Source organism: Zootoca vivipara, chromosome Z1 (genome assembly GCF_965207765.1).
Source record: "Zootoca vivipara chromosome Z1, rZooViv2.hap1.1, whole genome shotgun sequence".
Classification (NCBI taxonomy): domain Eukaryota; kingdom Metazoa; phylum Chordata; class Lepidosauria; order Squamata; family Lacertidae; genus Zootoca; species Zootoca vivipara.
The window spans coordinates 25,553,409-25,580,463 of record NC_142583.1 but is presented as its reverse complement, the minus strand read 5'-3'; the positions used below and the strand labels follow the sequence as shown (position 1 = coordinate 25,580,463).

Sequence of the window (27,055 nt, the reverse complement as noted above, 5' to 3'; positions counted from 1 at the left end):
TTAAAACCAAAAACAGTCACACCATCTGTTGTATATTAATTAGATCTTAGTCTATCAAGGGTAAACTGACACTTGAAAAATGTCATTGAAGACAATCAATAGACTAACATGCAAATATATTGGATTAAGGTCTTTTATTTCAGTTTCTGCTTTAGATCCAGTAAAGGTGAGGATGATGTATATAACATACTTTAATTTTCTTTCTTCTCAGAGCAACCTCCAAATAACCAAGGCCAGTCGACCCTGCAACCTTTGCCACCTTCTCACAAGCAGCATTCAGCACAGCATCACCCATCTATCACCTCCCTTAACAGAAACTCACTGACAAATAGGAGGAACCAGAGTCCGGCCCCGCCGGCTGCTTTGCCCGCCGAGCTGCAAACCACACCCGAGTCGGTCCAGCTGCAGGACAGCTGGGTCCTTGGCAGTAATGTGCCACTGGAAAGCAGGTAATCCTTTAGGAACTTGTAAGACTTCAGTTTTGCTCAGAATATTTAAGAAGCCTAAGATTGATTCATCCCTTAATTCTGCCAGCAAGAGGTGTAATCTGTGGGATTTTAACCCTGTACAGCCAATATTCGTACTGCCACCTTGTCCCAAAGCTCACATTGTAACTTAATTACTCCCTTGCAGTGTTTTGACTTAGAACATGTATAAGAGCTGCACTTCAGACAAGAAGCAAGCAATTTCTCCTCAATGTTCATTATTAGTGCTGCTGTATTAGTTATCACAAAGAATTGTTTATAGGAGTTAACAGACACGTGATCACAGTGCAACCAGAGAAGCTTGTCCACTTCTGAAGCAAGTTTCACTCTTTTGTACATTGTGATAACTTGATCTTAGCCTTAGGGTTGTATTTAAATCCCCCCTGTACTTATGTGACCTTTCATTCTTCCATAATGACTAGTTAAAGTTACAAATGTCTCCGTTTAGGCTTACACCTATGATTACAACATTAACAGATCCAGAGTGTGAAGTCTGTCTTTTCAGCTCATTTAGATGAGCAGCAGTTGTAACATTAGTGGAAGGCCATTTGTGTTGTGACCCCTGTTGGGAATGTTTTTGTAACTCATCAGTTTTGCTTGTGTGAGGATGTCCCCAAGCACTGATACGTAAGAGCTTTCTTGGGTATGCCTGTTCAGCTGTACATAGTTTCAGGCAACTAGGACTCTGTGTTGAAAAATGGAGAGAAATAGTAGTGGATGTTCTAACATCCTCCCCATACAGGTCTGAAGATGAGGGATAACTACCTCCTTCCTTGTACCCCCTGCCACATGGAGCACTGAAAATGTGCACTTGCTGACATCATCCCTACTGGATGGGGAAAAGTGGAGAAACTTTCCCTGCCATAAGGCCCAGGATGTCACTCTCACTTTACTTAGGCATGTGAAATATTTTGTGTCTGAGGGTAAATTAAAAATGTGAAAGGGTATAGAATGATGGAAATTATTCTGCACAATGTATCATGTTTGTTTTGGAACTGTCTTTCCAGATGGATGTTTTATAAAGCTGTTTTTCTCCCCCACCCCCATTGACAGCAGTATCTTCTTGCATCTAGTATTTGTCAATATGTATAGGATATGAAGCTGTGTTGTTACTGATTAAAAGGACAAATGGTAAAGGATGTGGAGCAGGGATTCCCATCCTTACTTAATAACTGTCTAAACAGGAGGGAAGAGAAATGGTCACTTTCCCTTAAAAAGCAGTCTGAACAAGTGGTGATGATGAAAGTCATTCCACTCTTTTGTTGTTTAGTCGTGTCCGACTCTTCATGACCCCATGGACCAGAGCACGCCAGGCATTCCTGTCTTCCACTGCCTCCCGCAGTTTGGTCAAACTCATGTTAGTAGCTCCACTCTTTTAGACAATAATAATTTATTCCTGTCATCCCTCCTACCGAAGCCACAAAACTATCTTCCTAGGTATTATTATTATTATTATTATTATTATTATTATTATTATTATTATTATTGCCATTGCTCATTACTCCTCTAGATATACATTCCCACTCTCTTTATGTAAGATCAGCCCAGTAGGCCTAGTTCTTACTGAAGTGGTAAACTTTGGGGCTGTACCACTTCAGGTTGTAGGTGCGGTCTCACATGCCTGAACACATACAAATATAGAAACTAATGCCCTGGTGCTCTGGTCCATGGGGTCAGGAAGAGTCGGACACGACTAAACAACAACAACAACAATGCAGCTAAACCAGGCGTCAGCAATGTTTTCTGCCTGTGGGCCGGAGGATTCCCACGGACTATTGAGGTGGATTTATTTCTTAAGCATTGGTACCTCATTAGTTAATTTTTCTTTAGTTTTTTTATTGTTTCATTTAAGATGAAACAACAGCGCAGGCATAAAACTACCTAAATGTTTAGCCATTACCAAGGTAACAAGCTTCATTAAACAGCAGGACCTTGTGCCTGAAACTGATAGGATAGTTATTTTTGGAGTAGCCAACTCCAAAACCTTGAGTACCACTAGAGAAAGGGCCCTCTCTTAAGTGCTCATCCTGCAAACAAGGATCTTGGCATATGAGCAATTTATAACTTATAATGAACATATAAAGAGCTATAGTAGTTTGTACTTCACAATAAACCACAGCTTATCATGATGAAAATGAGCTGTAGGGTATCTCAGGCTTATGTGTTCCGCCTTCCTTCACCTTTGTCATGATCACAAAGAGGCAATTAGAAGCTTTGTTCTCCCCTAAAGATCTAGGTGTGCATCCTGGGAGTCATTTTGGACTCACAGCTATCCATGGAAGCACAAGTCAATTCTGTCTCCAGGGCAGCTGTCTACCAGCTCCATCTGGTTCACCAGCTGAGACCCTACCTGGCCATGCTCTGGTTATCTCCCACTTGGACTACTGCAATGCACTCTACATGGGGCTAGACTGGTGACTGGGAACGGCCACCAGAACCATTGGTCCTGAAAGACCTAAATTGGCTCCCAGTATGTTTCTGAGCAGGGACCCAGGTGGCGCTATGGTTAAACCACTGAGCCTAGGGCTTGCTGATCAGAAGGTCGGCGGTTCAAATCCCTGTGACGGGGTGAGCTCCCGTTGCCCGGTCCCAGCTCCTGCCAACCTAGCAGTTCGAAAGCACGTCAAAATGCAAGTAGATAAATAGGAACCACTACAGCGGGAAGGTAAACGGCGTTTCCATGTGCTGCTCTGGTCTGCCAGAAGTGGCTTTGTCATGCTGGCCACATGACCTGGAAGCTATACGCCGGCTCCCTCGGCCAATAATGCGAGATGAGCGCCGCAACCCCAGAGTCGGTCACGACTGGACCTAATGGTCAGGGGTCCCTATGTTTCTGAGCACAATTCAAAGTGTTGGTGCTGCCTTTAAAGCCCTAAATGGCCTTGGCCCTGTATACCTAAAGGAGCATCTCCCCATCATTCAGCACGGACACTGAGGTCCAGCTCCGAGGGCCTTCTGGAGGTTCCCTCACTGCAAGGAACCTTCTCAGCAGTGCAAAGGGCCTTCTCAGCAGTGGCACCCTCCCTGTGGAATGCCATCCCATCAGATGTCAAGGAGATTAAAAAACTACCCAACTTTTAGAAGACATCTGAAGGCCGCCCTGTATTGGGTAGTTTTTAATGTTTGATTTTTTATTATGTTTTTATGAGTGGCTGAGGCAACCCAGCCAGATGAGTGGGGTATAAATAATAAAATCTGTGCTTTTTAAAGGGGGTGCTCAAAGGTATGCAGTAATGACACCTCCTTTTTGTTGTTAAAAAGTGTGGCACTTACTGTAACACCTTCATTGAGAGTGTTGTTGTTGTTTAGTCATTTAGTTGTGTCCGACTCTTCGTGACCACATGGACCAGAGCACGCCAGGCACTTCTGTCTTCCACTGCCTCTCTATTTTCCACTGCCTATTTTTTCTAGAAAAGCATTAAATAAAATTGTAATTATTATCCAACTGGGATGCTCACTATGTTACAATAATGCAAAAGTGTCTAGGATACAATATGTTCACAAGGTCAAGCAGCTTTCACTGGCAATTAATTATAGTGTACCTGTGGGCAACACTGCTTCTGAATACCAGTTGATGGAAACCACAGGAGGTGATGTGCTTGAATCCTGTTTGCTGGTTTCCCACAGGCAATTGTTCAGCCATTGGGAGAACAGGATGCTGGACTACATGGCCAATGCCCTGATCCAGGAGGCTTTTATGTTATTATGACTTTAGGTGATGGACCATTAAGTGTGTTTAAAGACAATCATGCCATGGACCAGTGGGGAGGCATGGCAGGTCTGTAGTGTATATGTCTGCTATGCTTTTCTGATGCCTTCAGCCAGGGCCGGCCCTACGGCAAGGCTGGGTGGCGCAGGCTGCCAGGGGGCGCCAGGGCGCCAGACAGCCGCGCTGGAAAACGTGGTGGGGGGGGAGGGGCGCCGGAAGGATCTTCGCACCACGGCGCCAGGGTGCCAGATATGCTTAAGACTGCCCTGCCTTCAGCTAATCTGCTCTGGTGTCAAAAAGGAGTTCTGTAGTACTATTGCAAGGGAGACAAGAGCTTGGTCCTGTGCTTGTTTGAGCCTCACCTGAAATTAAGAAAAGAGGAGTCGGGACCACACTCTGAGTGTGCTCTCTTTGATGTTGAATTGGTTACTGGTCATCAGCCAAAATGGCCTCCAATAGGGTGGGGGAGTCTTGGGTCTGTCCAGATTCAGTTTCCTACCCCTGATCTGATGTGTGAAAGCACTGATAAAATCAAACATTATATAAATCTGATATAATACCAAGTCCACACCTACTAGTCTGTACCAAGAGAAATACTTTTGTGTTTGATTAAGTGAATTTATTCACTTAAGTGATACTGTGAATTGTTCATACAGTGGTACCTCAGTTAATGGACTTAATCCTTTCCATTCTTAAACCAAAGCCGTTCTTAAACCAAGGCACACTTTCCCTAATGAGGCCTCCTGCCGCCGGTGCCCTTCCACCATTAGGTTTCCGTTCGTAGACCGAGGTAAAGTTCGCTAACTGGAACACAACTTCCGGTTTTGTGGAGTTCATATACCAAATAGTTTGTTAACAGAGCTGTTCTTAAACCGAGGTACCACTGTATTGTATTTAGCGTGGTAGCATGTCGTAGGATGGGAGAGACAGGTTATAGTATAGTTTACTAATGTTGCATAATTTTTTCATCAGAATTCTGCTTTAACGAAACAGTTACAAACATGGCATTGTATTTAATTATCTGTTAATTTCATTATATTGACAGAATTGGAGGCACATTTGAATGATCTAATTACTGTACTAATGTAAGAAGGTAGAATTTGATCAAAAACATCTATACAATTTCTTAAGTCATCAGCAAAGCTGACCAAGGGGTGTGAAAAGTTTAGAATGCATTCAAGCTTACCGGTAGAAGTTTAGAATGCATTCAAGCATTTGTGCTAGTAGACAATTAGGTGCTTTTATTGGTGTGATTTCCAATGGAACGACAGCCTTTAATATTGATTAAGCCTCTGTGAAAACAGGTATTAATCTTTTATGGGAGGGATCGAATCCATTTACCTGAAGGCCTTATGCTCCACAGGAGTACAATATATTGGTAGGAGTAGGGTGCATAAACGTTTAATAGCAGATAGTTTAATGTGCTTCATCAGGAAAGAAAGAGCTCAGCTCTGTCACATTCACAATCATTTCATATGCTGTGTTTTTCCATTAGTTTGTCAGTAGTAAATCATAGCTAGCAATGACCCAGTTTGGTCGAGTTCCTGTTTCCTAGATGTGGTGTACAGAGAGAAGTTAATTTTAGCTTTAAATGCATCACTGGTTGCTTCTGTTGATGATGAGGTTAAAACACAAACAGTTTGATCTAGGTCCAGGAACATTTATCCACGATTATGTTGCATGTCTGATGCACAGCCTGTCATGATGTTTTTTCCCCCTGTGAAATAGGTATTGCCCCTTCATAAATAATTAGCCATTTAGAAATAAATCCTGTTATTCATCTTGTTCTAGTATCCCTGTGAGCTTTCCAGTGAAATAAAAATAAAGACAGATAGCTAAAAGTATTATGTATATCAAGTATGCAGAAATAATAATTGTAATAAACCAGAGGGGAAAATAACAAAACAAAAACCCAGTATATTCAGATTGCACCCCTGTAGTTCATTGGACAACTTTTGACTGGGCATATATGGGATTGCACAGTAAGTAATTTTTTTTTAAAAAAATCCACCACATAAGCATATTTATCTCACAAATTAATGTATGCTCTTGTTCCCTCTAGATCAATTATCCCACAATGCTGATTCACCTTTATTATTGATAGAAATATATGCATTTGTTTTATATATATTTGTTATGGGAACCCCAAGTTGCAGGTACCTGGCAGATGAAGTGCATTATATGAAATGACTGTTGTTTGATACTGATAGAGGTAACAGAGCAGTGAAATTTATCTTGTTTATTAGCTTTTGGCTTTTGAAATTATGCTAGCAGGGATCTCCTCCTGGTGTGAAACTTGTCCAGAGATAATAACCCATCAGTTACATAATAGATTTTAGAATACAACATACTGTCAGGTTGACAATGTAGCTTATCAGCCTCACTAATTCACAGCATCACAGCTAGTATTATTATGTTTTTGTTGTTCTCATGTTTTCATATCATGCACTTTTTCACTTGCATTTTAAAGAGTTGCTTTTTGCTGGCTTTTGTATGTTGTTTAGCTACCTGCATTATTTGTTTGCTGAAAATCTGAATAAACCTATTTTTAAAAATATATATAAATGTAGGGTAAGTCAGCTGGGTATAGGACTTACATGTCATAAAATAAAATGGCATATTGTATAGTGATAAATATGTACAGTTTATGTTGTTGTTGTTGTTGTTTTATTAAAGGTTTTCTTGGTTTATAAAGATATGTGCAATGTCTCTCATAACATTTTTACAAATCAGTTTCATTTGTTGAGACATTGGGAAGAAAAGGGGGAAAGAGGTAGATGGGGGGAGAGTGGGGTCAGGTGATGATGTTTCTATTTTGCTTAATATATGTGGGGTTGTTGTTGTTGTTGTTGTTGTTTATAACAGTAAAGGTAAAGGGACCCCTGACCATTAGGTCCAGTCGTGGCGGACTCTGGGGTTGCGGCGCTCATATCGCTCTATAGGCCGAGGGAGCTGGCATACAGCTTCCAGGTCATGTGGCCAGCATGACAATGGCCCACTTCTGGTGAACCAGAGCAGCACATGGAAACGCCGTTTACCTTCCCACCAGAGCGATACCTATTTATCTACTTGCACTTTGACGTGCTTTCGAACTGCTAGGTTGGCAGGAGCTGGGACCAAGCAACGGGAGCTCACCCCATCCCGGGGATTCGAACCGCTGACCTTCTGATTGGCAAGCCCTAGGCTCAGTGGTTTAACCCACAGCGCCACCCGTGTCCCTGATGTTATTTGTAAAGGTAAAGGGGCCCCTGACCATCAGGTCCAGTCGTGTCCGACTCTGGGGCTGCGGAGCTCATCTCGCTCTATAGGCCGAGGGAGCCAGCGTTTGTGACATTGAAGTTGCATCCCTTAAGTGAAAGGAGCCACCTCTGTGGACATGGTTAAAACTGCAACAACTTTTTTTTAAAAAAAAAATATTGGTCATATATATTCTCTGGGTCTTTAATTTACTTTTGCATGGTGGAAAATCTTTTGGTTTTGGACTGACATTTATTTAGTTACAGTACTTACTTATATTTGCACGCAGATAAAGCAAAAGTGAGAATCTCTTACCACATACTTACTAAAGCATTTCCCATGATTTTTAATGCATAGCACTCACTTCTAGTCAGCACCCTCACTAATGAAATCCAGAGCACAGAGATTCTTACACCTATCATACTTGCAAAAATAGAACAAGCCTTGCATTTTACATATCAATGCTATACCTTGGATTGCCAAGTTATATATTTGAAATCCACTTACTCCTTTGAATATACTTACTCAGCATGAAGGAAGGAAGCCATGGGTGGCTTATCCCACCTGTTCAGATATATATATATATATATATATATATATATATATATATATATATATATAGGCAGGATAAACTGCAGAACTGAAAAACCCCTTTCTGGGAATTTAAAGATTCTCTACAAATCCTGAGATTGTGATGCGTCAGTTCTACTTTGTTCCATTTCTGTTCATATACTACCTGATGGTGCTTTATGACACTGAAAAGCAATGGAATTTTGTGCATTAGCTTTCATTTTCTCATATTAGTTTGAGGTGATATGAAGTGTGTATAGGTAAATCAATAATTCATTGTCAAGGACATTGCTTCATTGTTCATTAAAATCAGAAATGTTCAGTCAGCACTGATTTTCTTCTTTCAAAAGTATAGTCAAACTGCTGTGATATTTTTCTGCTGCAAATATTCTCTAGTGACTAGATTTTCAGTGTCATTCCATTATTTATATGCCAGTTTGGGTGAGGTCAAAAGGGTTTTAAATGAGAGACTACAAGACCTCTTAGGGGCTACACTTGCATGGTTCTCACAAGATAACAATAGTTACACATATTCTCCATATTTTTAATTGTATACATGCAGCACTTCCCTGTGAATAAACATATATTACATTAGAAGCATAAGCTGCCTTTTTGTTCTTGGTGTAGTGTCTGCACTAGTCTCTAATTGACATATCCAGTAGGGAAGAATAGATCAGTCAGTTTCTAGCCTGTGTCAATTTCACAAGTATTCATTCATAAATTCATTTTGTCCTGTTTCCAGTCTCTTTGTTGTTGTTTTTTTTGGGGGGGGGGGAAATCCACACCAAAAATTGTATATACTTAAGTATTTAACTATGCATTTAATTACATACTTTACCAGAAGCATCCTTAGCTTCCAGTCACTTGTTCTAGAGTCCAAAAAAAAATTGTTTGAAACAGCTTACATAAATAAATTAGCAATTGAATATCAAAATCCAGAAAATGTTGACAAAGGTAATATTGTATGCCAAATAATAGCAAATCTAATTTACAGAATAAATAATTTAATACCAGAATTGAAATTCCAAAATATTGGCAGAAAAGCTATGCCGTGCCATTCGTCCTGAGCACTTGAGTTACCTAATGCCAATGTTTATAAGAAGTATTGCAAAGCATTTCTTATCTAATAAAAATAGGTATATTTTTCTAATGCATACCTTATCTGATAGCCCATTCTATAACCCGAGAGTTACCGGTACTTCTGATAAGGCCCTGCTTCTCTCTTTTCCAGTAGTGATTCTAGTTTGTTCTATAATCTGCTTGACGCAGAAACATCTGCTTGGGTCCAACAAAAGGGGAGACTTGTGATGAGACAAAAGTCTGTAGAGCTATATTTCTTCATATAGATACTAAAATGCCTACTCCAGCTGCATGGATTTGAGAGCAATCTTGGTGACATTGTCATCATCCCCAGCAGACGAGGTCCTGCCATCTAGGAATAAGAGGGAGGGCACTGGCACATCGCCAGTTTCCTGGCAGCAGTGTTGTTGGATATACCAGGTTGGTATGGGAAAGTCAGGTGGTGTGGGCTGTATTGGTTCCACCAGTGCATGCATGTCAACTTCACCAATGCCCTGTCCTGCCCTGCCCCACCAATGATGCCCCACCAAGCTCCAAAATATAGCAGGAAGAGTCAGTGGAGTTATGCTCCTTGAAAATAGGTCAAAACTTGCAGTCTTTTTCCTGAAGAGACTCTACTGAAGGTGTTAATGATGCCAAGACGGTTGTGGACAAAGTGAAGGCTAACCAAGGGCATCATAATAACAGGAATTCTGTTCTCTCTTTTCACATTGGAATTGGGAAGATACCTTTTGGTGCCCTGTGTGCTACTTTTTGACTTGAATAGCATGACTACCCAATTGCTTCATTTGGAAAGTTGTGCTGCGCTGGCCAAAATCAGTATGTGAGGCTCCACATCTGCTCCAAAAAGCTCTCTTTTAAACAAGAAAGAAAGATGCTTTTCTAATACAGTCGTACCTTGGACGTCAAACAGAATCCATTCCAGAAGTCCGTTCGACTTCCAAAACGTTTAAAAACCAGATCACTCCGGCAGCCAATCAGAAGCAATGAAAGCCCCATCAGATGTTCAGGTTCCAAAAGAATGTTCACAAACCAGAACAATCACTTCTGGGTTTGTGGCGTTTGGGAGCCAAAACATTCGAGTTCCAGGGCGTTCGACAACTAAGGTACGACTGTATTACAGAAGTCTCTAGAGCTGTAAGGGGCAATTCACAAAAGTGGGCACAATTATCATACCACTTTCTGAACAAGTCATTTGGGGATTGGGTTCCCTAGGTAAAAAATCTGTGATTTACCTTTTCTCTTACCAGTGCTTGGCAAGAATGATTGGGGCTAAATGGACCTAGCTGACTGACTAGATTCTGACAGTGGACCAACAGACAGCTACCCCTGTGCTAAGCTGAAACATCAGCCTTCTTGTAAGGGGTTGACTTTCTCATATATTAAAGAAAACAAATAGTGGTTTTCTGACTACCTTTGTCCAGAAAGCTATATAAAGCTATACAGTATAAAGTTGTAAAGGGAAACGTATCCATTATTACACTGAAATTCAGAGTCAGCATCAGATAGTGTTTTGAAATCTCTCTTTTAATGAATTTTCTGGGTAAGGATTTCAGCGCCTTTTTGACAATACATAAAATACATTTCTGGTTTTGGCTACTTTTAGCACAAACGTATCATATAAAAAATTGTTTCTAACTTATCCTCGCACTGATGGATAAGTGGCTTTCATTTAATGTGGGTGATATTTATTTTGTAAGGTTTCCAGTTGGTGGTCTGAGCTATACTGCCTTTGGCTGGATTTACAAGCTGTTCCTGGTTCTTTAGAAGATGTTGTTTCCAGCTAATTTGATTTTACTACCCTACTTCTGTACTCTCTCATTCTGTTCATTTTTTTTTATAAAAAAAAACCTCAACAACTTGTTTTTCCATTCTGGTTTTCTACTAAGAAGCTTCTAGTGAATTTTATCGGTTTTGTGCTTTCAAAGAGACAGACACAGAACACATAATGCTGTGCATGTAATTAAACTACTCTTTTGTGTGTGTGTGTGTGTGTGTGTGTGTGTGTGTGTGTGTGTACCAGCAAGTTTTTATGAAAAGGGAAAATATGTCATTCTAGAAGTAGAGCCTTGAGTCCTGTGACAATTTTGGAGGGTATGCCTTTTCAGCCAAATGCCAGTAATGGAAGGGGCCAGAGGCAAAAGTAGGTGGGGCAATGAATGTAAATATTACCTTTATACTAGTTTCTCCACAAACTGACACATCCGTCTTTACCTTCCATTTAGCCATACTGGAAGGCATTATCAAGAGCTCAACAACAAATTCCAGTAAGGCCAAAATATTATTATTATTATTATTATTATTATTATTATTATTATTATTTTATTTACATCCCTCCCATCTGGCTGGGTTTCCATAATAAAGCATGTAAAGCAGGGCAGTGAGGAGGCATGGCTTGTGGAGAGGATATTTGGCCTGGGGAGAATTCTGAAGGCCAGGTGGAGAGGCTTAAAGGGCCACCCCCCGTGCTATATGATGGTTTAATATTATATGAGCAAATCTAGGCAAGCCTTCGGCTCATGTGCTCTGCCTTTTTCTCCCACAGCATGGCTGTGAGGAGTTTGAAGCATTCACTTCTGTTTTTGATTAACTGCAGCTTGTCATTATGTCCAAATAGACAAATTGTAGTTAACATTGACTGTAGTTTGTATAAGCAAACCAACTTGAAACCAAAGTTGCAGAAACAGAAGCTAAACAAGAAAGCTTGAAACCAAGTAGCAAAAACATTTGAATTTTTCACAACCACACCATAAGAAGGAATGGGGGAGTGCATGAGCTCAAGGCTCACAGTGTTCTTGCTCATGTCACACTAAACTGTGACATCCAAACATGGCCACAAGCCAGCTTTCTGTTATCCAATTCCTTAAAGATTTCAAACTTGATTATTGTTAATATTAGAAAGCTCACACCATAGCAACGTCATTATCATAAAAGTCTGCAGTTTTCCTTAAAAATCAGATTTTATTTCATCAAATATGATATATTGAGACAAAATAACTCTTTAAAAGGGTAATTGAATAACTCTTTACATGTATAAAGTACTTACTAGTTCTTGATTCATAATTTTGTTTAGTTGCTGATACTTGTAGTGGCATTAAATGGAAAAACTTTTCAAAATGCTGCTAGATTCATTTGCTGCATACAAGCAGTATCACCAATATGATATTCACAATTAACATGTTACCTAAGTGTGAGTAACAAACTTTTATGGTAGTTTCTCTTATTCAAAATTTAGATCCAAATAGGGATTGTAGCACACATTTTGAATTGCAGATTTCTGTTTATTAAGGAGGTTTCTGTTTGTCTTCTTCTTTTTTGCACCCTCCCCTGGAATTTCCTAGCTGATCTGCAAATGACAACTCTGTAAAGGCACTTACATTTTTAGCAGAAGGATGGCAGGGAATTTAAGACAAACTCTATGCCATATTGTGTGCTGTCTCAGACTTTCCCATAATATAACACTCCCGCTTGGTAAGGGTGACTGTGTAGGAGTTGGTAGAAAACCTAATGTGGCGCTTGTAAAGTGTAGGATCATTGCTGAGTCTACCCATTCTGGAAAGCTGCCTCAGTACATTTGTGCCTGATATGTACACTACAGAAAATGTATAGTATTCTATGTGGGAGCTGGTTTAAAACTCCCTTCCACGATTGCCTTAGGAAAGAAGCCAAAAGCAGCACAAAAGTGCTTAAATTAGGAAATCAGATTTTTAAAAAACGTATCTTTAGGTGCCTGGCAAGGACATTCCTCTCCTCCCAGGCTTTTGGCTAATTAAACAATCTATGGCCTTTTAAACTTTGTGTGTATGCGGAATGGGGAAGAGTATTGTTATATATTTTTGTGTTTTCGTATTGTAAACCGCCCCTAATCCTCTGATGAAGGGCAGTATAGAAATGATGATGATGATAATGATGATGATAATGATAATGATAATCTTTTAAGAGTAGTCTTTTAAGATGTAGATAACATGAGGCTTGCTACATCTTTATTATATTTGAGGTCAAACCACACATTAACTGTATTGTGCACAGCTCTGTGCAGGGTCGCCTTACCCATAGGTGCAAGGGGTTTGGGGCACCCAGGCACTGGGCTCTCAGGGGCACCAGGCCGAGAGTCAAGGGCCCGAGAGTAGAGTCCAGGGAAGAGCCCATCTGTTGGTTGGAGCACCGCAGCGGGCTCTTCTGCTTTGAGCAGCTCTGCGCTGTGAGTTCGGGGGCGACCAAGCCAGTGAGACTCTGAGGCGGCTGGCCGACTCTGCACTCCTGCGTGCCTGGGACTGGGCAACCTGGGGGGGGGGCGCCAGGTGGTTCTTTGCACCCTGGTGCCGCATATGCTTTAGACAGCCCTGGCTCTTTGCACCCTTTTTACTTAACAGTAAATGCAAGGGGCATCTGATTAGATTGGGATCACCACCCAGAGAGGGGAATTTGATTTCCCCCCCACATACTGCAATGCTGAAAATTTGTGGCTGCAGGATCATTGGGAGTAATGGGAGTTTTCTTCTTTTGCTGTTTGATATGCAGGTGCTTTTTTTTTGCATCAAATTAAACCTCTCTCCATGCAGTAGTCTTTATAGAGACCAATACCTTAGAATGGCATTTTTGTTGATGATATTGGTTGGTTTCTGAACAGATATTGGTGAAGGCTGGATAGAGTTGCCATATTTCACAAACCAGGACACCCCAAAAGTTGTTGAGCTTTTTAAATTTATTTACAAAAACGCCAAAAACCTGTGATTTTTCCATTGACGTGCCTAAAATCCACCGAAAGTGCCACCTTTCGGAAATCCCCCCTGGATGTCAATTATGCCTTTGACATTCCAGTAATGTCCAGGAAAACAGGACGTGTGGCAGCCCTAAGGTTGGAAGGCAGTCCTTTTATCTTTTTATTTTCAAAGGACACTTACCATGAATATCCTCCTCGCTAACGGGGGGGGGGTGAATAGGAAGCAAGGATACATAATGGGTCGGAACCGGGTGGGGGGAGACACAGGGATGAAACCTGCCCTCTCCATAATATCTCACCTCGGCTTTCCAGACTAGGCCGCTTTCCAGACTAGGCCAAGTAGAGGTAGGGGCCTGCCTGGGGGGGGGGATGGGGTGTCCGAATAGAGGGCAGGGATAGGTAATGGGTCAGAACAGGGTGGGGGAAGACACAGGGATGAAACCTGCCCTCTCCACAGTATCTCACCTCGACTCAGGGGGACTCTGAGGCTAAGGGGGATCTGAAGGGGGGCTATTACCCTCCATTTCACAGACTAACGCACAGCAACGCGTGCAGGGCCAGTTAGTATGCTATAAAAATCTTAAGAAATCTGTCATATTTACCTTGAAATAGATAGATGATAGATACATAGAATCAAGATAATACTCTTTATGCACCTCTAGAAACATAATTTGAAAACATGTTTTTCCTCCTAACTCAAGTAGAACTACCGTACCTTGCCCAGAAAACCCCCAAAATGACCTTTTTTCCTTCCCTAACACTGCCCACCCCTGTACAAAATTAGGGTAATGTTGGGCAAATGGCATTCCTTGGCATTCCTGAAGGAGCGTCTCCACCCCCATCGGTCTGCCCAGAGGTCCAGTGCCGAGGGCCTTCTGGCGGTTCCCTCGTTGCGAGAAGCCAAGTTGCAGGGAACCAGGCAGAGGGCCTTCTCTGTAGTGGCGCCCGCCCTGTGGAACACCCTCCCATCAGATGTCAAAGAGAAAAACAGCTACCAGATTTTTAGAAGACATCTGAAGGCAGCTCTGTTTAGGGAGGCTTTTAATGTTTAATAGATTATTTCATTTTATTTTTCTGTTGGAAGCCGCCCGGAGTGGCTGGGGAAACCGAGCCAGATGGGCGGGGTATAAATAGTAGTAGTAGTAGTAGTAGTAGTAGTAGTAGTAGTAGTAGTCTAACTGTCATCAAGAAGCTGTTTAGGCTGTTCCCTAAGGAATATGTGAGAATAAGCAAAGAATCACAAATTGGGAATGTGCTGTTCTAGACAATATTTCCTCTTGATTGTGTAGGGACAAATGTCCAACTGAGCCTTTGGATCTTGGTGCTTAAAACGTGAGTTTTAATATACACTGTGTATTTGTGGACTTCTAAAGTTCTGGTAGCCAACGGAAATAAGACATTAATATTTTTTTTCTGAACAAGAGGTTTGCTTAACACTGTTTGTGGTACTACAATGCCCAGATCCAGGAAGGGCAATCTGCACGCCACAATTACATTTCTTTAGGCTTACCATCTGCATCCATCTTGCACACCGTAAATAAGAGAGACATGCCAACTGCATCGACAGCAGCACCTCTCCCCTAATATAGGAATAGAGGACTGAATAAAAGTAGCTCTTTCCCATCCAGAAGATTACATATTTTGCCAGTCAGAATCTCTGTGTCAGGGCCATCGTATATAAAAATCCTCAAACCTGAAGAAATGTTAAGATGCTATCCCCCAAAATGAACAAATACGGAGCAAGAAGAAAAGTACCATTAACTATCCTAGACACTAATTTGTATTTACTTCTTATTTTCTGCAGGCATTTCCTATTCAAAACAGGAACAGGGACGACACCACTGTTCAGTACTGCGACACCGGGTTACACAATGGCATCCGGCTCGGTTTATTCCCCTCCGACACGACCACTACCTAGGAACACCTTATCAAGAAGTGCTTTTAAATTTAAAAAGTCTTCAAAGTACTGTAGCTGGAAATGTACAGCACTCTGTGCTGTAGGGGTCTCTGTGCTACTGGCAATACTACTATCTTACTTTATAGGTAAGTTTGCTTTTTATGATTATTGTCATTATAAATCTATGTGTCTTGTTTTCTGGTTATATATGGACAGTGGAAAACTGCATAATATACAGCTGTCTTTTTATCCACATGTGCTGGTAACAATAGAGGTGATGAAAGCAATTTAATTAAAAGTTCTTCAGATGGAATAGAAAATACCTGCATTTTGTAACCATTTCCCTTCAAAATGGCAAGTGAAATGTCATTTTAAAAAATTGAACTATAATTTAGAAATGCACTACCTTTTCTGTTTAGGAAGGATAAGGCCATAATTCAGCCATCATTTCTCTGTTAAAAAGGGGAGTGCGCTTAAGAAGTGGGCAAACTCATGCAGGGGGGAAAGAATTTGTTTCTGAGAAGAAGCAAGTATTTTTACATATGTGAAAATATGTGTACATAATGAGAAACAGATAAATTTATAATTCTAATAATATAGAATTTTGCGTTTAACTGTTTTATCTTTCCATGTTCTGAATAATGATTTCTTTTTTCTTTTTGCTCAACTATTGACAGTGTGTATTCTACAGCTTCCGTGGAACTATTTAATATTTTAAATAAAACCATGATGCATACTTAGTTGTAAAAACTAATACAAAGCTAAAACCCCTCATGAAATTAAAATGTTGATAGACTCTATGTTGAAACAAACTAGTTAACTTTCAGTCCATGCCACAGCATTATGCTGAATAAAATTTTGAAGTGGATCCCTGTTGAATCAGAAGCCACGGTGAATAATGCAAAAAAAAAAAAAAAAAAGGCCGCTGAGTAATGTAAGATTTTCACCTTTCCTGCTGATGGAATATGGCGGCCTTGAGAAGATTGCAAGTCTTCCTGTTGCCCAGGAAAGCCAAAGGATTTTTATAGGAATTATGTTGGCAGTTTCGGCTGTATATTGCTATTTGAATCCTCAGTGGATTTTCTTTGTCCTCTTTGATGCATGCATTGTGATTTTCTGTGATCAATGTATGGGCCACGTTTAAGCAGCATAGTCCATAGATGGTGTATGGTGTAGTTACGTTAATCAGTTTATGTTTTTATTTAGATTTATAGCCCACTCTAATCCCACTTTCCCTGCCCCTGGAAAGTGTCAAAGCAAATTACATATATACATGTCTTTGAACATTTAGAACAGCTAAGCCTGCATTCCTGAGCAGTTATGCAGATTTAAGTATCACTGACGTCAAGCATATGATTATTTTAATCATGTGTAGGCTGGATTGCAACCCAAAATATTAAGTATATGAAAATATAAACATGCAATTAATAGCCCTTTTTACAAATTTAACTCTGTTAAATCAAATGTATTTTTATCCTTACCAAGGCATTAGTTTTAGATTTTGTGTTAACTTAATTAACCTAGAGGGGTCTAAAAGTTGCCAACTATAGTGTTGATAATAAATGCTGCTGCAAAACTGACCTTATTTTTCCACTTCTTAAATTTTGAAGCAAACAGTGTTGACTCTTGGTGGGCAGATAACCCATTAATGGCCCTTTACTTGCATTTATGATACTCTTGCTCTTCCTTCTAATGCTTGAAGAAGGGGACAGTGCCATTTTGGATGTGCTATTTGTACCCTAGAGGAGCCCTCATAGATAGTACCATCTTGTAAGTCCCATTGGCTCACCTGTTTGCACTGCTGCTGCTTTCTAAAGGCAACTTTTCAGTGACAAATTTAAGGCTGTGTACATTAAACCTATCGTTAAAAATTGTCTGTACAGTAGTGGTGTTGCATCTAAATAACATTAAATCTTTGTGTTGTTTTTACCATTTTCATGTTTATTATCCTGGGCTCTTTTGGGAGGAAGTTGATGTTATTATTATTTGAAAATAGGCCCATTCATGGCCAGTAGAAAGCAGCTACAGGTTTTGTTTTATTTATTTTTTTACATTTTCTTGCATGGTACACTATTTAAAATGTGCTGCAAAACACAAAATGGTCATTAAAAATACTTAAGGATTTTTCCATATGATGGGGGACATCATAAGGGATAAAACAAACCCTAGGATCATAGCTGCCAAGTACCCCGTACAGTGGTACCTCTACTTATGAATGACTCGACTTACGAATGTTTCTACTTACGAATGGAGCTCCGTCCGCCATCGTGGATGCTGTTTAGATAGGATTTTTTCTACTTACGAATTTTTAGATAGGGTTTTAGACTTACAAATTTTTTCTCCCAATGCATTCCTATGGGATTTGACTTACAAATTTTTTCTACTTACGAAAATTTTTTCTACTTACAAATTTTTTCTACTCCCTCATTTTTCCTTACCGTTTCCCGCAAGTCTCCCGTTCCAGCTACTCTCCCGTAAATTTCCCTTAATTTGGTTCCTGTGGCCATTTTTCTGGTGCCGCTTTCCCCATCTATGGGCACCAGGAAATGGCCGGCGTCGGAAGTCGCGTCTACGCATGTCCCTAAGTGCGTAGACGCAACTTCGGTGTCGCTTTGCCCTTCTATGGACACCGAAAATGGCCGGCGCCGACACTGGAAGTTGCATCTATGCACTTCCGGACATGCGTAGACGCGACTTCCAGCACCAACACCGGCCATTTTCTGGTGCCCATGGATGGGCAAAGCGACACCGGAAGTTGCGTCTACGCACTTCCGGAAATGCGTAGACGCGACTTCCGGCGCTGGCCATTTTCGGTGCCCATAGATGGGCAAAGCAACACCAGAAGTTGCGTCTACGCACTTCCGGAAATGAGTAGGCGCGACTTCCGGCGCTGGCCATTTTTGGTGCCCATAGATGGGCAAAGCGACACCAGAAGTTGTGTCTATGCAACTTCCGGTGTCGCGTGGCTGTCGATCCCGGATTTCTTCGCGAGAGACATGGCAGGTATGCCTAGGATACATGCAAAGCCACCATTCAAATATGGATGTTGCCCAGTGAGACAGAGCCAATGAAGAATGAGGACTTGTGATATCAGGAAATAAAATGCTAAATATAGAATGAGACAATTACAATGACTTGCTATGCTTCCACACAGGTGAAAAATGATTTGAGATATTAATGTGTTGAAGCATGTATTGGAATACCCGTACTTGTGTCATATACCTACTTAGGTGTTGAGAATATTTTTTTAAAAAAATATAATTCCTCAAAATGAGCCATACAGCATTTTATATAATTTGATTCTGTTGAGAATGGGTATAGCTATGCTGCATTGCATCACAAATAACAAGTTCATCTGCCTGCTGAAATAAACAATTCACAGGGATTGCCTTCTCTGTGTATTCAAGAGGGAGCTTTTTTATGTACTGGTGATATTACTGATATTTCAGCTAACTCAGCAACCTAAATGTAAAATCTGGCACTCAGGGACACACTTTGAAGGTTTTGGGGTCCATAAAGCAGTTAATGGATTAAATTCACTTCTATATGGAGCTCTCCCATCTCTTCAGATGTAATACGAAATTCTCACTTAATAGGCCATCCAAGTATAATTCACGATGAGTTACTTAATATGAAATCGAAATGGTTTCCCATTTTATTTACCTATTTCATAACAGCGTGCTTTAAACAAAGCAGTGAGATGAGAAATTATTGGCTGTAGAAATATTAGCTGTAGTAGGAAGTCACTTTTGAAGAGCCAGTTTGTGTCTGTTTCTAATGTTACACAAAACCATTACCCCAAATGAAAGAAGTTGCAACCTGTACTGAAAAATGTGCTAATATATATTGATAATGAAAGGTTGGAAAATCTATTAAAATTTTGTATTGTGATGTCATAAAGGTAAAGGGACCCCTGACCATTAGGTCCAGTCGTGACCGACTCTGGGGTTGCGCGCTCATCTCGCATTATTGGCCGAGGGAGCCGGCGTATAGCTTCCAGGTCATGTGGCCAGCATGACAAAGCCGCTTCTGGCAAACCAAAGCAGCACATGGAAATGCCGTTTACCTTCCCGCTGTAGTGGTTCCTATTTATCTACTTGCATTTTGATGTGCTTTCGAACTGCTAGGTTGGCAGGAGCTGGGACCAAGCAACGGGAGCTCACCCTGTCACAGGGATTCAAACCGCCGACCTTCTGATCAGCAAGCCCTAGGCTCAGTGGTTTAACCACAGCGCCACCTGGGCCATAAATTTATGATGTCATAAATGGGGCAAATTCTGATTTAGGCACACAGTGCACTTTCTCACAGATGATTCATAAATGGGCTTTGTAGTAGAACTGATACAGTCATGCCGTCTAGCATAGATATAGAATATAAGTTGGCATGCATTCCAAGTCACTGTATTTATTTAATTGTTCAAGTGAAGGAAATGCATTTTTAAAGGAGGTGTTTTTTTTTGTTTTTGTTTTTCCTGTCCTGCAGTAGTGCAGAAGGAAACCTAGCTTCCTAAAGTGGAGTCTCATCTCTCCAACCTTTAAGCTATGCAGCTGTTTTGGCTAGCTGGCACAAGGGTATGCAGTGAGAGACTGGTGTGTCTTGTCATTCTTCCAACACAATGACAACAAAGCCTTTGGTGATGCAGTGATTCAGAGAAAGGAAACAGGAAACAAAGGGACACAACATTGAGAGAGAGGGAAAAGCCAGGAGGTCACTACAAGGAGACAGGAGAACAACAAAGAGGAAAGCAGGCAGGAGAAGACATAGGAAAGTGAATAGGAAACCAAAAAGTATGGTAGCTTGAGCAAAGCCAAAAATCTAATCCCCAGAATGTAGAGAAAAGCAGAAAGGGAGATTGGAGGGGAAAGGAACAAGGTGTTTAAACTCTTAGGAATGGTGTTTAATTTATATATGAGAACAAATAAAACGTAACCTTAAAATGTTGAACATGCTTCTACTTTTCTTCTTTGAAAAGGTGAAAGGCAATTAAAGGAAGCAACTATAACATACTTTTAAGCATACTTAAATACTACTGAATACTATTTTTTAGCAGATCAATATTTTCCAACGGAATCATCAGACTTAAACTTCAGAGCGTGTGGCAAAGGATTATTTAAGTGAGAAACAGTCCCCTTCATCCCTTACCCTTGACATAATCCCCATCTTTCCTCTGTTGTTGTAATGAAGGACTGATATTGCAGGGTTCTTTCATTTGCCTGTGAAATGTGGAAAAGAGCAAAATCCACACATCTTCTCAAGTATGTCCAGTAATTGTGATCTGAGCATGTCGTCTTCAATGCATAAAAAAATCTAGGCTGAGAAAAAAATTGGGAGAGGGAAAATCTTATTATGAGCCACTTTTCTATTTTTAGAACCTTCTCAAGGTGTGTGAACATACACTTTAGGGCAAGGATGGCTAACTCATGTGCCACAGGTATTAGCCTGCCCGCCCAGCCCCCTGCCCAGCTTAATATCCTGGCCGTAGCATTGCAATATCAGCTTAGAATATTAAAGGTAATCAGTGTTGACAAAGAATTTTGACATCACAGTGGTACCTCGTGTTACGTACCGTCCCGCTTATGAATGCTGCGGGTTATGTGCTCCGTTAACCCGGAAGTAGATGCCCCTTGTTGCAACCTTTGCCCCAGAATGCAAGCAGAAGTCGCACTTTGGCAGCACGGCAGCAGCGGGAGGTGCCATTAGAGAAAGTGTGCCTCATGTTACAAGCGGTTTCCTGTTACGAACAGACCTCCAGAGGTACCACTGTAACAGATTCAGTGCTACATTTTTACATGGTACCAAATTGAAAAGTGATCACCAACACATTTACTTGAGACTTGTGGCTTTCGGTACATCGCTGGCTGCTTATTTCATATTCTGGATTTTGGTTATATGTTCTGGAAAGTCCTTTAGTGTGTTTTCATGGACACAAGACTGCAGGACAGATGTGTCACTGCAAACAATCCTATGTCAATGCATTTTACCTTTGCGTTTCTGTTCAATTTTCATTTTCTTTTGTCCTTTCCCATCTCTGTTGGTGTCATCCTGTGTTTCGTTACTGGCCCTATTTTATTTGTTTCTTCTCTTAAGCTTTTTTCAATGGAAGGGACAATTTGGGGACAGTTCAGACCACCTGTATGAACAAAAAAGTACTCTGTAAAAAAATGGCTCCAATAATTATAAATACTGTAATGTGTTATTACTAATTGAGATGTTATAAATAATGTCTAAGGGTTAAATAATGTTTTGATGTGGCATTATTATGACTGTGAAGTGGGTTGATTCATCAGAAGTGTTTTGACTAAAATGGAGCTTGACCTATTTGTCGGCCTTTTCTGCAGTTCCAACCTCTCAGCAGCTGTCATGTCTCCAGGTGTATCTGCATTTTATTAACATCTAGCTTCAAAAGTTATTACTGAATTAGTTGTAAATTTGCTACCCAGGGTCAAAGGAAAAATGTATGCCAAGCAGCCTTTTCCTGTAGTAAAACAAATACTTAAATAGCAATAGCAATGTAAAATGCATTTTGTCATATGTGTGTCAGCATCATAAATCCTGCTTGATTAGATTTAGCAACTCATTGGTGCATGAGACCATGTCTTACTACTGCTTCTGTGAACCCTTGAGTAAACCCATCCATCTTGAGCTGATCTGAGGAGTGACACAACTGAAACATATCATAGCAAAATCATAATTTGTATTGCAGTACATTAAATATCGTGACATTTAAATCTTTATTCAAAGGGTGTTTTACTATGACACAGTAATCACAAGGACCATGTACTCCAGGCAGCAAGCCAATGAGAAATACAGTTATGATGAGTATCATTGACACTTCTTATGGTGATGGCTGCCAGCATGTTATTTTCAGCTGTTTGATTTATAGTTTGCAAAGGGTTATCCCTCTTCCCCAAAAATGAAGATGCAAGACAAATGAGGTATAGGGCAAAAAAATGCATCAACTTAACAAAATCAACAATGAGCATAAATATGACTTTTTTTGTGCTTGCTCACTCATCCACTTACCTTAAAGATATCTGCAGTGAGCATAAAAATGTGCTATCATTAACCCATTGCATCATGCCTGGACAGCAGTAGATGTGTTCAAACAAACTGAGTAATTCCTCTTCCATAACACTTCCTGTTGGTCATCTGCCAGAAGTCAACTAACTAAGGTAGCCTCTATTTAACTCTCTTCCTGACTATAGTGCACTTGCTAGCTGTGTCAGACTGAGTGTTGCACCAAACCAACCAAATTACCATATCTCCCCACCCCACCCCGCGACTGCTATAACATGAATTAGGCAAATAAGAAATGAGATTTGTTTTGCTGATTGTGGGGTTATTACTTGGTCCCAGAAATGGCAATTGCTTAATCCCATACTTGAAACTATGGGGGTACAAGAGGTTGGGTGGGCTGCCACGCAGGAAACCATAAGGATGGAGAAGACAATGCCGGCCTTTTAAAGCCACCTGTATCCCTTATCACTTCAGGTGTCTCAGCATCTCAATTCATTCTCCCAAAGTGCGTGCTACAAACTCTCACCTGAACTATGGACAGTGGCAGCAAAATTATGGCAAAATTACCCCCAAGTATCAGATTTTTTAAAGTGTGGTAAAAATAGGGTTGCCATATTTCAAAAAGTAAAAATCTGGACACAAAAGTTGTTGAGCTTTTTTAGTTTTCCTGTTTTTGAAAAGCAATCAACGATATGTCCGGAAAAACTATATGTCCGGATTTTGCAGATTTCTGCCAGGACGCTGCTGCTGACTATAGTATTCTAGGTATGTCCAGGAAATTCCAGACTTATTGCAACCTTAGGTAGAAATTGATGGCAGTCAGTAAGTTCACCACTGGGTACACCACTATATGGGTATTACACTTGTCTACTTTGTGGCTTTTATTCTACTACTGGTTGCCTGGACTTGTTTGTGTAGTCCAGAAGCAACCAATTTGGTGCTCTCCAGATATACCAGGCTTGCATGCTGAGCACACTGCTTTATGGAAGTGAGTCATGAGCAATTTACACCTGCCAGAAGCTACGCCTCAATGGTTTCTACATGCGCATTGTCAGGAAGATTTGGGGCATCACACAGCAGAACAGAATCTCAAACAAAGATGTGCTGTCCCAAGCCCACATTCCCAGCATGCTTGCAATCCTATCTCAGTGATGTCTATGCTGGCTTGGTCATGTCCACAGAACAGAAGATGGCAGGATCCCCAAGGACATACTCTACAAGGAGCTGGCTTCAGGCACTAGGCAGTCCAACTCTGTGTTACAAGGATGTTTGCAAACTTGACGAGAAGCCTGGCAACATCAATCCTGCCATGTGGGAATCCTTTGAAAACAACCACAGTGCCTGAAGACAGACAGTCAGGTTGTGCATCCATAGCAGTGATCAGAGGAGAAATGACCTCTGGAAGGAGCACAGAAAGAAGAAAAGCCATGGTGCATTTGCAGCAGCACAACAGGATACCTTCATCTGCCTCAGCTGGAACAAAACGTGTCTCCAGAACTCTTTTTAAAGAAGCAAATATATATTTTTTAAAAAATACAGTTTTAATAAGGTAACTTTTTTCTTTTCTTTTTTTTAGAAATGCTGTATTCTTGGGTTTGGTGGACCTAAGTAATGGGAGATCAATCCCAGGTAGTTTTTCTACTGTCATAGGCAATCACCCCCAGTAATATTTTGAGAAATAGTTATCATGGAAATGCCTTCCACCTCATACAAAGTGCAAAGCATAATACAATATTTACAATTTCAGCAGTGCACGCTATTAATATTTGATTGGTGTTGCAAGTGTCGCATGTTGTTATTGTCAGTGCCACTGAAAAGAAAATACTCAGTGGGGCAACCAGGCTGTACAAAAAGAGATAAAGCAAGATACCGTAATTGACAGTCAGAAGGATAAAAGCAACATGATAAGTTATCAAGGAATTTAAAGTATAATGGTTTACCAATCATCACCAACCTCCACCTTGAAACTGGCTCATTTTCAGCTAAAGGTTTATCACAAAGTTGTTTTGCCAATCACACTGCTGCATTTTATTTTCTGGGTTTGTGCAGTAAGGCAAACTGAAACTGCATTTTTGATAATACCAAATTAAATTTTGAGCAAGCCACCCCTAAAATCCTAAAGGAACATATAGGTATATAGTAATCCCCCCCCCCGGAAAGGCTGACCATCTTATCTTTTATGCCTGGTCATCTAAAAGAGAGATGAATAATTATCTAGTTATTTCACGAGTAGAAAGTTTCCGTAGAGAGCTGAGAGTAGTATAAGGGTCTGTGGAGCATCATTAATTCATTTCAGATTTTATCATGCTATTAGCACAGTTCTTTTTCTTAGCTCAACTCTTATGTCTTTCTGTGTTTTGTTTTTTACTTTCCACACTTTCATTTTGAGCATCTTTCCCTGCTTACTTTCCTGTTTACTTGTGACTTAAATCTAGGCGTCTAAATATTTTCTTAAATTTAAAATATGGCCTATACTTCAAGATTGTACGGATTAATACACAGTAGAAGTTTTATTGTTCCAGCATCTTGAAGAGCTCATTGTTTAAAGCAGGGGTAGGCAACCTAAGGCCTGGGGGCCGGATGCGGCCCAATCACGTTCTCAATCTGGCCTGCGGACAGTCTGGGAATCAGCGTGTTTTTAAATGAGTAGAATGTGTCCTTTTATTTAAAATGCATCTCTGGGTCTGAGGGACGGTGGACCGGCCCATGGCTGAAAAAGGTTGCTGACCTTAAAGGAAGGATTGGGAGCCTGCAACCCTAGCTAACATGGTGAATGTCCAGGGATGATGAGAGTTATAGTAAAACATATGGTTTGCCACTGGTTCCCCTGATTTAAACTAAAATCTTGTTATTTATGTTAGTCTGTATACATTGCCTAGTTTGTATACGATAAACCTTTGTAGAGTGCTAGACCCGCCTTCTAACTAACGGAGATAATAATAATAATAATAATAATAATAATAATAATAATAATAATAATATATAACTTATATCCCGCCCATCTGGCTGAGTTTCCCCAGCCACTCTGGGCGGCTCCCAATCGAGTGTTAAAAACAATACAGCATTAAATATTAAAAACTTCCCTAAACAGGGCTGCCTTCAGGTGTCTTTTAAAAGTAGGATAGCTGCTTATTTCCTTGACATCTGATGGGATGTCTCATATTGTGGTGTTAATATGAGTGCTATAAGTGATGATAAAGAATATAATTGAATTCAGATATAACTGAAGTAAAATATAGTGTTCCTGTTAGATTGCCCACCAGCTAGCCATGCCATCTTCTAGAATACCCTACTTTTCCGTTTGCAGCAGACACTCTGTAGCCACTCAGCATCCTTTGTCCTCCTTGGACTGTTTGGGGATTGTTGTTTTGGTCCCCTCATATTGTTTTGCCTAAAGATTTTGTGGTGCTTCCGCAAAATTTCTGGATCTTCAGAGCCTGCTAACAGCTCAATCTTATTTCTCAATCACCCTGTTTTGGCTAAAACCTGAAAGCATTTACCACCTGAGTTTGCTAGAAGATACCTTTTGTTTCAGTGTTTAAAAAGTCTCTGGAGGTTCTAAAGTTGAAAATGTGGCTGGCAGCCTGGTGCTATGGGTGATTACAGAGAGCTGCTGCTCAGGAATCACTGGTGGAAACTACCGTAGTCAGAATCCTATTCTTAATCGGCAACCTGTTGTCTATAATGACATTTGATATTTGGATTCCCCCCCCCCATGCGCTTTGCATTCATTGCCGTTCCTCTGCTTGATTGTTTACCTCATTCTCTGACTTTTCCTGTGATAATCTGTCACAAACCTGAAACCTTATTGACTTGTCAGAGCCAGAAAGACCCATCATTACTCTGGTCCTCTTGCGGTTGACTTCATCACCCCTGCTCCGAAAATTGTTGCAGAGCTGTACTTTCCCCTCTGCTACACCTTGATTACCAGATTGTCGCCACAGATTGTGTTAGTATATATGTTAAGTGATCATTGGTTATTTAAGTATTATGATAGTAGATGAGCAGTCCACCATAGAAAAGAGTTTACTATCCGTGCATTGGCACAAGAATCTTTGCTTCAATTTCATCCACTGGTAGGTATGCCCAGCTAAGAAATTTATACCACAGAGATGGAAGCTAATACTTCATAGTCATTGAATTATATTGGTAGTGTGCCTATGCAATTAGCAAGTTATTTAAAAATGAATGAAAACAATTTAGGAGCAACCATATGTATTTGGTATGTACAAAGTTCAGAATGCCAGGCTCTGCATCTCAGGGTTGAAGTTGTCTTGCTTAATAGATGATGAACTATGACTTGCCTATACTGGTATATGCCTTGCAGAACAGCATAG

At 40.5% G+C, this 27,055-nt stretch overlaps 1 protein-coding gene across 11 annotated transcripts in view; it reads left to right on the top strand.

Annotated features, from left to right (window-relative positions):
* Positions 1 to 27,055, top strand: part of TENM3 (teneurin transmembrane protein 3) — a 1,254,397-nt gene that overhangs the window by 1,115,224 nt on the left and 112,118 nt on the right. For all 11 annotated transcript variants that reach the window (XM_088659538.1, XM_088659546.1, XM_088659521.1 and 8 more), the window contains 2 exons: positions 212 to 449; positions 15,609 to 15,847. In XM_088659538.1, coding sequence (XP_088515664.1) covers positions 212 to 449; positions 15,609 to 15,847 — 477 coding nt within the window. The remainder of the gene's footprint in view (positions 1 to 211; positions 450 to 15,608; positions 15,848 to 27,055) is intronic.